The sequence below is a fragment of the Oncorhynchus clarkii genome, chromosome 9 (genome assembly GCF_045791955.1).
Source record: "Oncorhynchus clarkii lewisi isolate Uvic-CL-2024 chromosome 9, UVic_Ocla_1.0, whole genome shotgun sequence".
In the NCBI taxonomy this organism is placed as follows: domain Eukaryota; kingdom Metazoa; phylum Chordata; class Actinopteri; order Salmoniformes; family Salmonidae; genus Oncorhynchus; species Oncorhynchus clarkii.
This window is the reverse complement of record NC_092155.1, coordinates 54,284,707-54,300,530: the sequence shown is the minus strand read 5'-3', so window position 1 is coordinate 54,300,530 and position 15,824 is coordinate 54,284,707. Positions and strand designations below refer to the sequence as shown.

General features: G+C 43.2%; 2 protein-coding genes across 3 annotated transcripts in view; one reads left to right on the top strand and one right to left on the bottom strand.

The window, feature by feature from the left end:
* Positions 1-15,824, top strand: part of LOC139416560 (transmembrane and coiled-coil domains 4) — a 37,729-nt gene that overhangs the window by 12,119 nt on the left and 9,786 nt on the right. The window contains exon 14 of one of the 2 annotated variants that reach the window (XM_071165323.1): positions 2,942-3,146. In XM_071165323.1, coding sequence (XP_071021424.1) covers positions 2,942-3,146 — 205 coding nt within the window. Of the gene's footprint in view, positions 1-2,941; positions 12,795-15,824 lie in introns of those variants that run through there. The other variant, XM_071165322.1, reaches the window with a different exon arrangement.
* On the bottom strand, positions 4,115-14,991 carry LOC139416996 (5-hydroxytryptamine receptor 6-like). The gene is made up of 3 exons (XM_071166228.1): positions 14,041-14,991; positions 10,071-10,205; positions 4,115-4,462 (listed from the first exon to the last, which is right to left on the bottom strand). The coding sequence occupies exons 1-3, from the start codon at positions 14,989-14,991 to the stop codon at positions 4,115-4,117; spliced, it is 1,434 nt and encodes a 477-aa protein (XP_071022329.1).

The window sequence follows — 15,824 nt, the reverse complement described above, 5'->3', positions numbered from 1 at the left end:
TGCAAATGTAGTAAGATTAGGGAGGTAAGGCAATAAATAGGCCATAGTGGCGAAATAATTTCAATTTAGCAATTAAACACTGGAGTGATAGATGTGCAGAAGATGAATGTGCAAGTAGAGATACTGGGGTGCAAAGGAACTAAAAAATCAATATGGGGATGAGGTAGTTGGGTGGGCTATTTACAGATGGGCTATGTACAGGTGCAATGATCGGTAAGCTGCTCTAACAGCTGATGCTTAAAGTTAGTTAGGGAGATTTAAGTCTTCAGCTTCAGTGATTTTTGCAATTTGTTCCAGTCATTGGCAGTAGAGAACTGGAAGGAAAGGCGGCCAAAGGAGGAGTTGGCTTTAGGGGTGACCTGTGAAATATACCTGCTGGGGCACGTGCTACGGGTGGGTGCTGCTATGGTAACCAGTGAGCTGATATAATGTGGGGCTTTACCAAGCAAAGACTTACAGATGACCTGGAGCCAGTGGGTTTGGCAACAAATATGAAGCGAGGGCCACCCAACGAGAGCATACAGGTCGCAGTGGTGGATAGTACAGTGGGGCAAAAAAGTATTTATTCAGCCACCAATTGTGCAAGTTCTCCAACTTAAAAATTTGAGATAAAGAAAATCACATTGTAGGATTTTTAATGAATTTATTTGCAAATTATGGTGGAAAATAAGCATTTGGTCACCTACAAACAAGCAAGATTTCTGGCTCTCACAGACCTGTAACTTCTTCTATAAGAGGCTCCTCTGTCCTCCACTCGTTACCTGTATTAATGGCACCTGTTTGAACTTGTTATCAGTATAAAAGACATCTGTCCACAACCTCAAACAGTCACACTCCAAACTCCATTTGACAGTGATGAGTGGTGTCCGTTTGACTGCGGACCCATTATGCACGCAGGCAATGAGGCAGTGATCGCTGAGATCCTGGTTGAAGACAGCAGAGGTGTATTTAGAGGGCAAGTTGGTCAGGATGATATCTAAGAGGGTGCCCGTGTTTATGGATTTGGGGTTTTACCTGGTGGGTTCCATGATAATTTGTGTGAGATTGAGGGCATCTAGTTTATATTGTAGGACGGCCAGGGTGTTAAGCATATCCTAGTTTAGGTCAAATAACAGTACAAACTCTGAAGATAAATGGAGGGAAATTAATTCACATATGTTGTCCAGGGCACAGCTGTGGGCTGAGGGGGTCTATAACAAGCGGCAACAGTGAGAGACTTATTTCTGGAAAGGTGGATTTTTAAAAGTAGAAGCTTGAACTGTTTGGGCACAGACCTGGATAGCATGACATAACTCTGCAGGCTGTCTCTGCAGTAGGTTGCAACTCCACACCTTTGGCAGTTCTATCTTGGTGGAAAATGTTGTAGTTGGAGATGGAAATTTCAGAATTTTTGGTGGCCTTCCTAAGCCAGGATTCAGACACGGCTAGGACATCGGGGTTGGCGGAGTGTGTTAAAGCAGTGAATAAAACAAACTTAGGGAGGAGACTTCTGATGTTAACATGCATGAAACCAAGGCTTTTGCGTTTACAGAAGTCAACAAATGATAGCGCCTGGGGAATCGGAGTGGAACTAGGGGCTACAGGGCCTGGGTTAACCTCTACATCACCAGAGGAACAGAGGAGGAGTAGGATAAGGGTACGGATAAAGACTATAAGAACTGGTCGTCTAGTGCATTGGGGACAGAGGAAAAAAAGGTGCAGATTTCTGGGCATGGTAGAATAGATTCAAGGCATAATGTACAGACAAGGGTATGGTAGAATGTGAGTACAGTGGAGGTAAACCTAGGCGTTGAGTGACGATGAGAGGTTTCGTCTCTAGAGGGACAAGTTAAGCCAGGTGAGGTCTCCGCATGTGTGTGGGGTGGGACGAAAGAGCTATCTAATTCATTTTGAGCGGGACTGAAGGCTCTACAGTGAAATAAAACTGTAAAAACTAGCCAAGACAGCAGTAGACAAGGCATATTGACATTAGAGAGAGGCATAAAGCAATCACAGGTGTTGATCAGGTGTGATCCTTTCATCCTCTAAATGCCCATTGTAGCTTCATGACCTCAATGCCTCCACGGCCTTGGGAATGGAGTTAGAGGCCAAACTATTGAGATCTGAAAATGTTTACTATTGAGCTGCCGGGAGGCATTGCTTGCGTGAGTTTTTCAGCAGACTGAAGGTTGAGAAGACTTCTAGCTGTACAATGGCTGTATTCAATAGTACATTTCAGTTGGTGTCAGGCAACCTTGTACTTTCTCTTGTTTTCCAATACTGTCTCTAAAACATTTTATTACTACAACATAATAGACATGTATTCATAATACACCATGTATTTCAAGTTTAAGGAAAACTATGTTAAGGTAACTGCAGCTTGTACTGTCAGTTCACGGCCAGGCTTAGGTATTCAGCCACCACCCCCATGGACTGTCATATGAAAAGACAACCTTTGACAGAAAATCATCATGGTAGATTTAAATTTTATTTTAAATGTAACCTTTACTTAACTAGGCAATGCACAAAGGACAACTTGGAGAGCATTACAACCTTGACATGTGTTGAATAAGGTCGGGATGATACCAGTGTCGTGTCAAGGAAACAGAACACGAAGCATCATTAAATCATTATCACATGTATTTATTTTACAAGCTATAGCACACAATATTTTACATACAGCAGGTTTAGAGGACCAGAGATTTTGGTCTGCTTCGTGTTTTCATTTTTGCCATGAAAAAAATATTGCGACACTGGTATTGTCCTTGGCCCTACTGTTTGAATGGAAATGATGGAACTCAAAACTTCAGTTACCACAATGTGACGTAATTTCCAGTTATTAAAACAAGTCCATGGTATGTTTTTAATTTCCATCGGTAAAAGGGTGAAAATGTGTCCACAAAGCCCACTTTCCCTTCTTTGCACATATTCAAATGATTTTAACCCCCCCCCCTTCTTTTAGGTGAAAGGTCACTTGGACTACATGCGTCAGATGGATACCATCCTCGTAGCAGTGGGCATGCCCACCAGAGAAGTTCCAGGAGCTGGGGGTGGACCTCTTCAACCACTCACTATGACCGAGAGAAAACTGGACATAGCCATGATCCAATCAATACAAGGGGACGTGGCTGAAAAGCAAAAACTGGTTGGTTCTTCGGCTGGAGCAGGTGAGACTTGCATGGGTGAGGGAGGTCAGCTGGAGGAAAAAGAGGATATGGGAGACGGTTGGGACATCCCCGACATATCTGATCTGTTGGACTCGCTAAACGAAATCGATGTTGTTTCAACTGAAAACATTCTTGAGGGCAACCTGCAACAGAGTTCTGAGGGGAATGCCACCCATGAGGACAACGGTGCACCTTCCCATCTAGAGTTTGATGGATGGGGAAAAGAGCTGGAGGAGATATGGGGGGAGGGAGTGGAGGGGACAGAGTCTGACACTGAACACACGTCCTGGAGTTGGGAGGACACACGCTGGACTCCCGAGCACAAACACATGGGACCAAACAGGCGGACATAGGAGGTTACAGGACCAACTGCCTCACTGCAGTTTGTCTGCCTCTTCTCAACTTATTATCAACAACATCCCAATCGTGTGTGGAAAGACCTCCTTTACCTTAACAGCACACTCGGTGCCAGAACACTCACCTAAGGCATCCGTACCACAAACGTAAAAGAAAACAATTTTTTATTTAACTATGGCAGTCTAAGTTTTGTCAATCATTTCATTTACAAGTTAATCTGTTGCATAATGTATAGTGTGTTAAAGTATTGTCAGTTTTATGTAGGCAGGATGTAAAAACATTTAATTACAACACATTTAATTATAGACATCCCCCACTTTTATGGATATAAAGACAATGCAGCATGAATGAATTCTAACTATATTCCTAAATTCCTCCGGTCGATTATTCCATCTGTTGGGGATTATGGTTATCACAGTGACGTCGCCCAGTGATTTTCAGTGCCTAGCTCTTCATCATCCACTCCTGCCCTGTATGCTAAATTACACCTTCTAGATCATTTTTACATCTTGCTTCCAACCCCAACAAGACACACCTTCCTCCAATGTATGGTGGTCATATTTTAGTATGTAACACAGCATCTGTTCATGCTCTCTTCTCCATCGTCCCCTTCAGTCCAGTGTGTCCACCTGATTAGGCAGCAGCAAGGGCAGCTCAATCCCAGCATGCTCTGCATCATACAAGTTGACGGCGTCTGTGGCAGTGGCGGGGGGCTGTCGGGGATCGGAAGCCAGGGAGGGGGGCTCTGTGGGCAGGTTGGGCTCACCAGAGTTGCAGAGGGAGAGCTCCGGCGAGGGTCTGTGGGGCGAGCGGGTAGAGCAGCAGGGCAGCAGTCGTCCCAGGGCCCGTTTGAAGTCACGCATGAACAGCGGGTAGATAATGGGGTTCATGGTGCTGTTACAGTAGCCCAGCCAAGTGATGGCATCGAAGAGTGCCGGGGGAACACACTCGCATACCGCCTGACAGGTGAGAGAAAGGGCAACAGACAGGCATTGGGGTTGTGTTCAGTATGTACACAACATTTAAGATTTTGTGAAACAAAAGTATTCTTATCAGAAATATGTAGTTTGTCGGAAATATAGTACCTATCATAAGTATGCACCCCCCTTGTTTGTTCGCGTTTTGTTGCGTTACAAAGTGGGATTGAATTTTATAGGGGGTCACCAATCTACACACTTTTTTATATAAATGTTTACAAATTAATGAAAAGTATTTTAACTAAAAGGTTGCATATGTATTTATGGCAAGCCTAATTAATATACAGTGCATTCAGAAAATATTCAGACCGTTACAGCCTTATTCTAAATAAATAAAAACATTCATCAATCTACACACAATACCTCATAATGACTAAACAAAAACAGGTTTTTAGACATTTTTGCTAGTTATTAAAAATAAAAAACTATTAAATTCACATGCACTACCTGTCAAAAGTTTTAGAACACTGACTCATTCAAGGGTTTTTCTTTATTTGTACTATTTCTACAATAATAATAGTGAAGACATCAAAACTATGAAATAACAATTGTAATCATGTGGTAACCAAGGAAGTGTTAAACAAATCAAAATATAGTTGAGATTCTTCAAATAGCAACACTTTGCCTTGATGTCAGCTTTGTACACGCTTGACAGTCTCTCAACCAGCTTTACCTGGAATGCTTTTCCAACAGTCTTGAAGGAGTTTCCACATATGCTGAGCACTTTTTGGGTGCTTTTCCTTCACTCTGTGGTCCAACTCATCCCAAACCATCTCAATTTGGTTGAGGTTGGGGGATTGTGGAGGCCAGGTCATCTGATGCAGCACTCCATCACTCTCCTTGGTAAAATAGCCCTTACACAGCCTGGAGGTGTGTTGCATCATTGTCCTGTTGAAAAACAAATGATAATCCCACTACGCCCAAACCAGATGGGATTGCATATCGCTGTAGAATACTGTGGTAGCCATGCTGGTTAAGTGTGCCTTAAATTCAAAATAAATCACAGACAGTGTCACCAGCAAAGCACCCCCACACCATAACACCACCACCTCCATGCTTTACAGTGGGAAATACACATGCAGAGATCATCCGTTCACCCACACCACGTCTCACAAAGACAGTGGTTGGAACCAAAAATCTCCAATTTGGACTCCAGACCAAAGGACAAATGTCCACCGGTCTAATGTCCATTGCTCATGTTTCTTGGCCGAAGTCTCTTATTATTGGTGTCCTTTAGTAGTGGTTTCTTTGCAGCAATTTGACAATGAAGGCCTGATTCACGCAGTCTCCTCTGAACAGTTGAAGTTGAATTTTTTGGGGCTGCAATTTCTGAGGCGGTTAACTCTAATGAACTTATCCTCTGCAGCAGAGGTAACTCTGGGTCTTCCATTTCTTTGGCGGTCCTCATGAGAGCCAGTTTCATCATAGAGCTTGATGGTTTTTGTGACCGCACTTGCAGAAACTTTAAAGGTTCTTGAAATGTTCCGTGTTGACTGACCTTCATGTCTTAAAGTAATGATGGACTGTCGTTTCTCTTTGCTTATTTGAGCTCTTCTTGCAATAATATGGACTTGGTCTTTTACCAAATGGGTATATCTTCTGTATACCCCCCTACCTTGTCACAACACAAATTATTGGCTCAAACGCGTTAAGAGGGGAAGGAATTCCGTAAATTAACTTTTAACAAGGCACACTTGTTAATTGAAATGCATTCCAGGTGACTACCTCATGAAACTGGTTGAGAGAATGTCAAGAGTATGCAAAGCTGTCATCAAGGCGAAGGGTGGTTATTTGAAGAATCTGAAATATAAAATCTATTTTGATTTAACACTTTGGGTTACATAAAAATAAAATAGAATTTCACCAGGTAGGCCAGTTGAGAACAAGTTCTCATTTACAACTGTGACCTGGCCAAGATAAAGCAAAGCAGTGCAACACAAACAACAACACAAGAGTTACACATGGAATACACAAACATTCAGTCAATAATAAGATAGAAATAGTCTGTATGCAGTGTGTGCAAATGAGGTAGGATAAATGAGGTAAGGCAATAAATAGGCCACAGTGGTGAAATAATTACAATATAGCAATTAAACACTGACGTGATAGATGTGCAGAAGATGAGTGTGCAAGTAGAGATACTGGGGTGCAATGGAGCAAAATAACAGTATGGGGATGAGGTGGTTGGATGGGCTATTTACAGATGGGCTATGTACAGGTGCAGTGATCTGTGAGCTTCTCTGACAGCTGGTGCTTGAAGTTAGTGCAGGAGATATGAGTCTCCAGCTTCAGTGACTTTTGCAGTTCGTCCCAGCCATTGGCAGCAGAGAACTGGAAGGAAAGGTGGCCAAAGGAAGAATTGGCTTTGGGGGTGACCAGTGAAATATACCTGCTGGAGCGCGTGCTACGGGTGGGTGCTGCTATGGTGACCAGTGAGCTGAGATAAGGTGGGGCTTTACCTAGCAAAGACTTATAGATAACCTGGAGCCAGTGGGTTTGGCGACGAATATCTGAGAAGTAGTTGGTGAACCAGGCGAGGCAGTCATTTTGAGAAACCAAGGCTGTTGAGTCTGCCGATAAGAATGTGGTGATTGACAGAGTCTAAAGCCTTGACCAGGTCGATGAATACAGCTGCACAGTATTGTCTCTTATCGATGGCGGTTATGATATTTTGTTTCATTGTTTTGATGTCTTCACTATTATTCTACAATGTAGAAAATAGTAAAAATGAAGAAAAACCCTTGAATGCGTATGTGTTCTGAAACTTGACAGTAGTGTAAGTATTCAGACCCTTTACTCAGTACTTTGTTGAAGCACCTTTGGCAGCGATTACAGCCTTGAGTCTTCTGGATATAATGCTACAAGCTTGGCACACCTATATTTGGGGAGTTTCTCCCATTCTACTCTGCAGATCCTCTCAAGCTGTGTCAGGTTGGATGGGGAGTATCGCGGAACAGCTATTTTGAGGTCTCTCCAGAGTTGTTTGATCGGGTTCAAGTCCGGGCTCTGGCTGGGTCACTCAAGGCCATTGAGACTTGTCCCGAAGCTACTCCTGCGTTGTCTTGGCTGTGTGCTTAGGGTTGTTGTCCTGTTGGAAGGTGAACCTTTGCCCCAGTCTGAGGTCCTGAGTGCTCTGGAGCAGGTTTTCATCAAGGATCTCTCTGTACTTTGCTCCGTTCATCTTTCCCTCGATCCTGACTATTCTCCCTGTCGCTGAAAAACATCCCCACAGCATGATTCTGCCACCATCATGCTTCACGGTAGGGATGGTGACAGGTTTCCTCCAGGCGCAACGCTTGGCATTCAGGCCAAAGAATCTTGTTTCTCATGGTCTGAAAGTCCTTTAGGTTCCCTTTGGCAAACTCCAAGTAGGCTGTCATGTGCCTTCCACTGAGGAGTGGCTTCCACCTGGTGTCTCTACTATAAAGGACTGATTGGTGGAGTGCTGCAGAGGTGGTTGTCCTTCTGGAAGTTTCTCCCATCTTCACAGAGGAACTCTGGAACTCTGTCAGAGTGACCATTGGGTTCTTGGTCACCTCCCCGACAAAGGCCCTTCTCCCTCGATTGCTTAGATTGGTCGGGTGGCCAGCTCTAGGAAGAGTCTTGGTGGTTCCGAACTTCTTCCATTTAAGAATGATGGAGGCCACTGTGTTCTTGGGGACCTTCAATGCTGCAGAATTGTTTTGGTACCCTTCCCCAGATCTGTGCCTCGACACAATCCTGTCTCGAAGCTCTACAGACAATTCCTTTGATTTCATGGCTTGGTTTTTGCTCTGACATGCACGATCAACTGTGGGACCTTTATCTAGATAGGTGTGTGCCTTTCCAAATCATGTTCAATCAATTGAATTTACCACAGGTGGACTCTAATGGAAACGGGATGCACCTTAGCTCAATTTCGAGTCACATAGAAAAGTGTCTGAATACTTATGTAAAGTGTGTTTTTCATTTTTAATACATGTGCAAAAATGTATAAAAACATGTTTTCGCTTTGTCATTATGGGGTATTGTGTGTAGATATTTAATACATTTTAGAATAAGGCAGTAACGTAACAAAATGTGGAAAAAGGGAACAGGTCTGAATACTTTCCGAATGCACTGTATTTTTACTTACCCAGAATTTGGTTGTTCATCATTGTTAGACAGCCATTTAGCAGTTATGTCCTTGAGCTGTTCTTGTCTATTAATGTTCTGTATTATTTCATTTATTGTGTGGACCTCAGGAAGAGTAGCTGCTGCTTTTGCATCAGCTAATGGGGATCCTAATAAAATACTAAATACCAACTTGACAGAGCTTGAACAATCTTTGAAAATAATTATGGGCAAGTATTGTACAATCCAGGTGTGCAGAGCTTAGAGTCTTAACCACCCAAAACTCAGCTATAATTGCTGCCAAAGGTGTTTTTTTTGTATTGACTCGGGGGATGAATACTTATCTATTCAGTATATATTAGTATGTTACTTTGTAACACAAAATGTGAAGAAATCCAGGTGGGGGGGGGGGGGGGTTAATACTTATGATAGGCACTGTATGTATCCAATTGAAATATGTAGCCAATAAGAGGTAAAACAGAAAATATTATTTCAAATGCTCTTTTCATCAGTGTACAGCTACTGTAATTGGGCCTGAGTAGAACATATATATGTAAATTAGGGACATAACCCATAGAAGGGTGAGAAACTGGCTCACTATGGCATATCAGAGAGAGAGGGTGGAGACTGCTGTTGGAGGAACGTGTCCTATCTTATCAAGATGGAAGGAGGCAGGGAGTGAGAAGGTGAAAAAAGGGAGGGGGTGTTCACATACCACATGGAGTGTGAAGGGAGGGGGGAGGAAGGCAGACACTGAAACCTCTGTTGGCTATATTCTGGAAGAGTGAAGTGAGGGACACAGATGGGAAATGAAATGACTGGATCATTGAAAGCCTGAAAGCAGGACAACAATAATTACCAATTTAGATTAAATCCTTTTATGTTACACACTGTGCGGACACCTTTCCCAGTCAGAGGAATAAGGTAACCTCAGAGTTGGAGCACAGACAAAGGGGAGCTTAATTGCTATAAGATGATGCATCAGGCATTGAATTTATGTGATCCAGGTTCTGTAATACAGTGAATTAATTTCAATTAATAGGCTGTACACAATGAACATAAGGAGAACAGATCGACAATATACTGTGTGCTTGTGGTTTGCAAGTTTCGACCCTGAGAAGATGAGCAGCAACCAATTTAAAGATTTCTATTAGTCTCAGCTCTGAGCAGCTAGCTGATCCCATAGGGTTTTGGCTCATCGTTCTTCCTGGAAATCCCTCGATTTAAGATGGTAAGAGAGTCCTTTGAATCTAAAAGTTGACAGCAACAAGGCACAATATCATTGATAAAGAAAAATAATGGCCAGATTTGATTGCGCATCCTATAAGCCTATTTCATTTATTAACTTGGACATAAAGTGCAAGTTTGGAAATTGATATTTCACTAGAATTTCAGAAGAACATGTATACTCTTCCAAGCTTGACATTAAAGGGATAGATTGCTTAAATTGCTGAACTATCCCTTTAATCCAAAGGCTCACCTAGTCTGAGCCACTGACCTGGGCCATGTTGGTGATGAAGAAGGGTAGCCAGGCGCTGAAGAAGAGGCCCAGCAGGACTCCCAGGGTCAGACTGGCCTTCACTGCCCTCCGGCCCTGCCTGTGGGCCAGCCGCCGCTCGCTGTTCACTGACAACTGAGGATAGAGGGACAGACAGGGCAGTAAGAGATAAGGACTGCATCACAATGTGTCCAAAAACGTAGGTATTTAAATTGACATGGTAGCTACAGGTCCACATTGTTACATGATTCTTAAAACTGTTACACACGTTTGCGGCATGCACATTTTCAAGGATTTTCAAATTAACTCAATGGAATTAAAACAACAATTCCAGGGTGAGTACAAATCTAATGCATAGAAAGTTCATTATATAGAAACAGCAAACGGGTATAAATAGCTGTAAGTATTATGTATCAATGTGCACTTACTCTGTACCTAAGAGCTACCATGTAAATACTTAGGTTTTATAATTGGTGGCGAAAGAAAATAAACTATAGCTTCCACCATGTTGCTTTCAAGAGAAGAAGATGACACACTTTAGATGCATCCTTGGCCTGGTATTGTCAAGGAGTCTGAAAAAAGTTAACGCTTGCATTTAACAAGATGTAATTATCACATTGAAAGAGATGTGACGTGTTGCTGAATACATTGAAAAGTCTGCGTGGAACAACATTGTTATGAATTATTGTCCTTGGCACTCAATCTCAGGAGTGGAGATGCAGGCCCTTGACTACATAAATACAATGCAAGGTCTGTGCCATTTATTCTAACAAGCAACCACTTTGCCTTCAACAGGCGCCATCGTCTCTCCTCCCTCTGTCTCTTTCAGATGTTTATTTTCTGAATTTCAAGCTCTTTCCCATCTTTCATCTTAAACTGTCTCACTTATTTCACTCTATTCCGTTTCTTTTATTTTAGTGGATGTAAGAAAATGTATTCAGTGTGTCAATTCCTCAGCTGCCCACCTCACTTTAATAGAGGGGAGATCAACGAGTGCAAAGTGGCAAGGCCAACTCTCACACACACAAACACACACTTACTTACAGTGCCTTCAGAAAGTATTCATAACCCTTGACTTATTCCACACTTTGTTGTGTTACAGCCTGAATTTAAAAGGTATTAAATTGTTTTTTTTCTCACCCATGTACCCCATAATGACAAAGTTTAGACATTTTTGCAAATGTATTTGAAAATGAAATACCGAAATCTAATTTACATAAGTATTCACAACCCTTTGCTATTAAACTTCAAATATCTTTCATCATCTTTGAGATGTCAATACAACTTGATTGGTGTCCAACTGTGACCAATTTTTTTGGACATGTTTTTAGAGAGAAACACACCTGTCTATATACGGTCCCACAGTTGACAGTGTATGTCAGATCAGAAAATATACCATGTCCAAGGAACTGTATGTAGATCTCTGACATATAATTGTGTTGAGGCATATATCTGGGGAAGGATATAAACCAATTTCTAGTGTGTTGAAAGTTTCCAAGGGCACAGTGGTCACCATCATTGGAAAACTGAAAAAATATGGGACTATCCAGAACCTGCCAGAAGGACAACAATCTCTAAAGCATTTCACCAATCTGGGCTTTATGGGAGAGTGGCCAGACGGAAGCCACTCCTGAGAAAAAGGCATATGACAGCACGCTTGGAATTTGCAAAAAGGCATGTGAAAGACTCAGAGCATAAGGCAAAAGATTCTGTGGTCTGATGAGACAAAAATGTAACTATTTGGCCTGAATGCAAAGCTCTATGTCTGGAGAAAAGCAGGTACAGCTCATCTTCCGTCTAACACCATCCCTACCGGGAAGCATGGTTGTGGCAGCATCATGCTATGGGGATGCTTTTCAGCAACAGGGACTGGGAGACTGGTAAGGATAGAGGGAACAATGAATGGAGCCAAATACAGGCAAATCCTTGATGAGTACCTGCTTCATAGTGCAAACGACCTTAGATTGTGGGCGAAGATTTACGTTCCAACAGGACAATGACTCCAAGCTTACAGCCAAGGCAATGCTGGAATGGCTTCAGAACAAGAATGAGTGCCCAGCCAAAGCACAGACTTAAATCCCATTGAAAATCTGTGGCAAGACTTGAAGATTGCTGTTCACCGCCACTCCACATCTATTTTAATAGAGCTTGAGAAAATCTGCAAGGAAGAATGGGAGAAAATCACCAAATCCAGATGTGCAAAGCTAATACATACATTCCCAAGACAACTCAAAGCTGTAATCGCCACCTAAGGTATTTCTACAAAGTAGTGACTCAGGGGTATGAATACATATGTATTTCATTTTCAATAAATTAGCTAACATTTCAAAAAACATGTTTTCGTTTTGTAAATAAATGTTGAATTCAGGCAGTAACACAATAAAATGTGGAATAAGTCAAGGGGTATGCATACTTTCTGAAGGCTCTGTAACCCACCCACTCCACCTTTAAAGAGGAACTGCCTTTAAAAAGCAACGAATCCCTTTGAAAACAGCCTATGTGGCAACGATATGAGTCAAACAGTTATTCTAGTGTCAAAATGTGCTACATGTGTAAATAGGATAATTTTGGTCATAAAGTAAGTAGTCTAAAACGAAGTTTAGAACATCCGTGCATCACAGTGGGTAAATGAAGAATGGGTTTTGATTTGCTGATTTCCATTTGCCTACTAACATAGGGTGATCAGCTTCAGTGACTGTTCTCTATCCAATAGCATAGACAGTGAGACAGACCTGCCCCAGCAGCTCTGACTTTGTTTGCATAAGACAACACATAGCAACACATTGCACATTTTTTTACTTGAGAAATACTGCGCCAAACACCTTAGATTTAAAATTGTGCAACTATATCATCCTCAGAAAAAAATCAACATTTAGTACCGATTTCATGAGTTATCTTAGATTCATTCTGGGGATTTTGAGGAAGTGAAATAGGCTTCCACGTCTACAGTGTCTTATGGAAGACAAACATCATTAACCAAACGCAGAATCAGTCAGGAAATCAGTCTCGTTTTTCTAAAACATTTGTTCAGTCGCTCTTTAATCTCACCTTCTTGATTCATCTCTCTATTTTTTTATTGTTAAAACATTTCTAGCTTGTCTAAACAACGGTTGACGCGTTATTGTCTACCAGGTCAGTTTTCCACCAGAAAATGGCCAAAAAGAGTAGAACTAGCTTACCTGCTTTTACACTAGGATTGACTATAAGATATTCAATGTTTCTTTAAAAAGCAATAGTTTCACCTTATTTTTTTAAAACTAGGCAAGTCAGTTAAGAACAAATTATTATTTTCAATGATGGCCAAGGAACAGTGGGTTAACTGCCTGTTTGGGGGCAGAACGACAGATTTTGTACCTTGACAGCTCAGGGGGTTTGAACTTGCAACCTTCCAGTTACTAGTTCAGCTCTCTAACCATTAGGCTACCCTGCCGCCCCGTTTCAGAGTTCAGTTCACGTAACAGGGTTGACCTTAAAATAATCACTAATCACATTAATAAATAATAATCGTCATGAATGACTTTGTCAAAGCAACCAAATAACTAAGGCTTTACAATGATGGTGAAAACTTGGAGACATTTTGGGGTTACGTGGGTTAAAATCTTTCAGAAGTCACAGAGAGTCCATGGTGGGACATGGATGTTGAATATGTTGAATATGAATAATATTTAAAAAATCAGATTTATTGAATTCTCCATGTGGTCTATATTAAAGGGGTACTTAATTTAATATAACAGGCTTTTACAGGCTTTTACAATTCAATATTGGAACTCAATTTCTATAAAAATATCAAAGGGACGCGAAAGGCACTCTTTTTGTGGAACGACCCAACTGATCTGAGAGGCAGAAAAGGCATCATGGTGGAAATCTATCCAGGCACACAGTGATCATGCAGTGACAGTTTACACAGCTGTGAGATATAGCCTCAATGTATCTCCCTTAATTTCCTCTACAACTCCCCTCTCCCTCTCACCGGTACTTGGTGTGACATAGAGCGCTCCTGATTGTAGTCTTCTCTGTCATGATGAGCATGTCCCGCGGCGCACCCACCTGGTGAGGGAGGCTGAGAAGGCCCTCTGGGCGAATGTTGTGGGTACGGAGGGTGACTTAGCGCCGCCACTCGCCTTGCCTGTCTCCGTGCCACCAGGAGAATCCGACAGTAGGTGAAGCAGATAGCGCTGGATGGCAGGAAGAAGGTGAGGACGGATGCCACCAGGGCAAAGGGCAGGGTGACCCGCAGACAACACTGGAAGGACAGGCCATCGGCGGGTGACAGCTGGAAGTAGGAAGTGGGGTACCGCAAGCTTAGCTCTGGGTATGTGCTGATGTTGGCACTGCCAGCCCCGTGCATTGGGAAATGGTGACTTCGGTGACCCAAGCTGTGCCAGTTCATCTTGATGGGCAAGAAGGAGGCGAGGGCGGCCAGACCCCATGCCCCTCCCACCAGAAGCAGGGCTCTGGGAAGCGTCATCCTCTGCTTGTAACGCAGAGGCGAGATGATGAGGAGGTAGCGGTCCAGGCTGATCACACACAGGTTGAGAATGGAGGCACTGCAGCACATGACGTCGAAGCAGAGCCACACGGGGCAAAAGCCCGGCGACAACACCCAGGCCCCGCACAGCACATTGAGCATGGCTGGCGGCATCACCACCAGCGCCACCATCAGGTCCGACAGGAAGAGAGACACCAGGAAACAGTTGGAGGTGTTGCGTAAGGAGCGCTGGGCAAACACCAGAGTGATCAGCAGAGTGTTTCCACAAGCCGTCATCAGGATGATGAGGGTTAACATGCACGCCAACAGCCACGGACCGCTGCCACTGATGCCCCAGGCACTGCTCGTGGACAAGCTGCCATTGGAGCTCCCTAAAGGGTTAACAGCATCCACACCTGCTGCCTCTAAGCCAGTTAAGGCAGAGTCGCCCATAGCGGTAGTTGACATTGGTCAATGTGAGAGCTTCCCTGTTCCTCTCCCAGTCTGTGAAGACGAAAAGTTGCGCAAAATGTATGTGACTTCTGGTGCTTGTTAGTGCCGCTAAAGCTTTCCTGACACTTGAGGAGAATAAAGAGAAGCCACCGAAGTCCTGTGTTGATCATCCATTCACCACATCCTTCCCAAGGTTAAAAGAGGAGCCTGTGAGTCATTTCTCTCTCTTAAGTGTGAAAATCTCCTCTTAACACTGCGATCAGAAGTGCCAACACCGTTTCCATCTCTCCATCGTGTCAAATAGTCCTGCTTCTTCTCAGCTTTGGAGCCAGTGTGAGCAATTCTGTGGCTGTCAGTGCGTCACGATGACACTCGCTGGGGGAGGGAGAATTGAGAGGTGGGCTACAACGTGGGAGCACAAAGGCAGTTAGAAACGAAATGCGAGAAGAGGGAAAAATAAATTAGCCAAGATATTCTTTACTACACACACACAAGGCTAATGATATTACATTGTGTGTGTGCGAGAGAGAGAGAGAGAGAGAGAGAGAGAGAGAGAGAGAGAGAGAGAGAGAGAGAGAGAGAGAGCGGTGTGAAGTCTATTTGCTGCTCCCTTTTTCTTGAATAGAATAAACACCACTGTGAGGCTGTCATTTGTAAGCAAGGCTCTGGCCACAAGTGCTCTACAGGTATCATGGTTGCTGTGGGGTTACCTCAGGATCCCCGCTCCTGATAATCCTCATGCCAGCCACTCCAGTGTGCCTCCCAGCAAGAGCATTTTGCTCCCGGGGAAGGAGCGTGTCTGAGCATTGAGCTGCTAATACACAGCTAGGTGA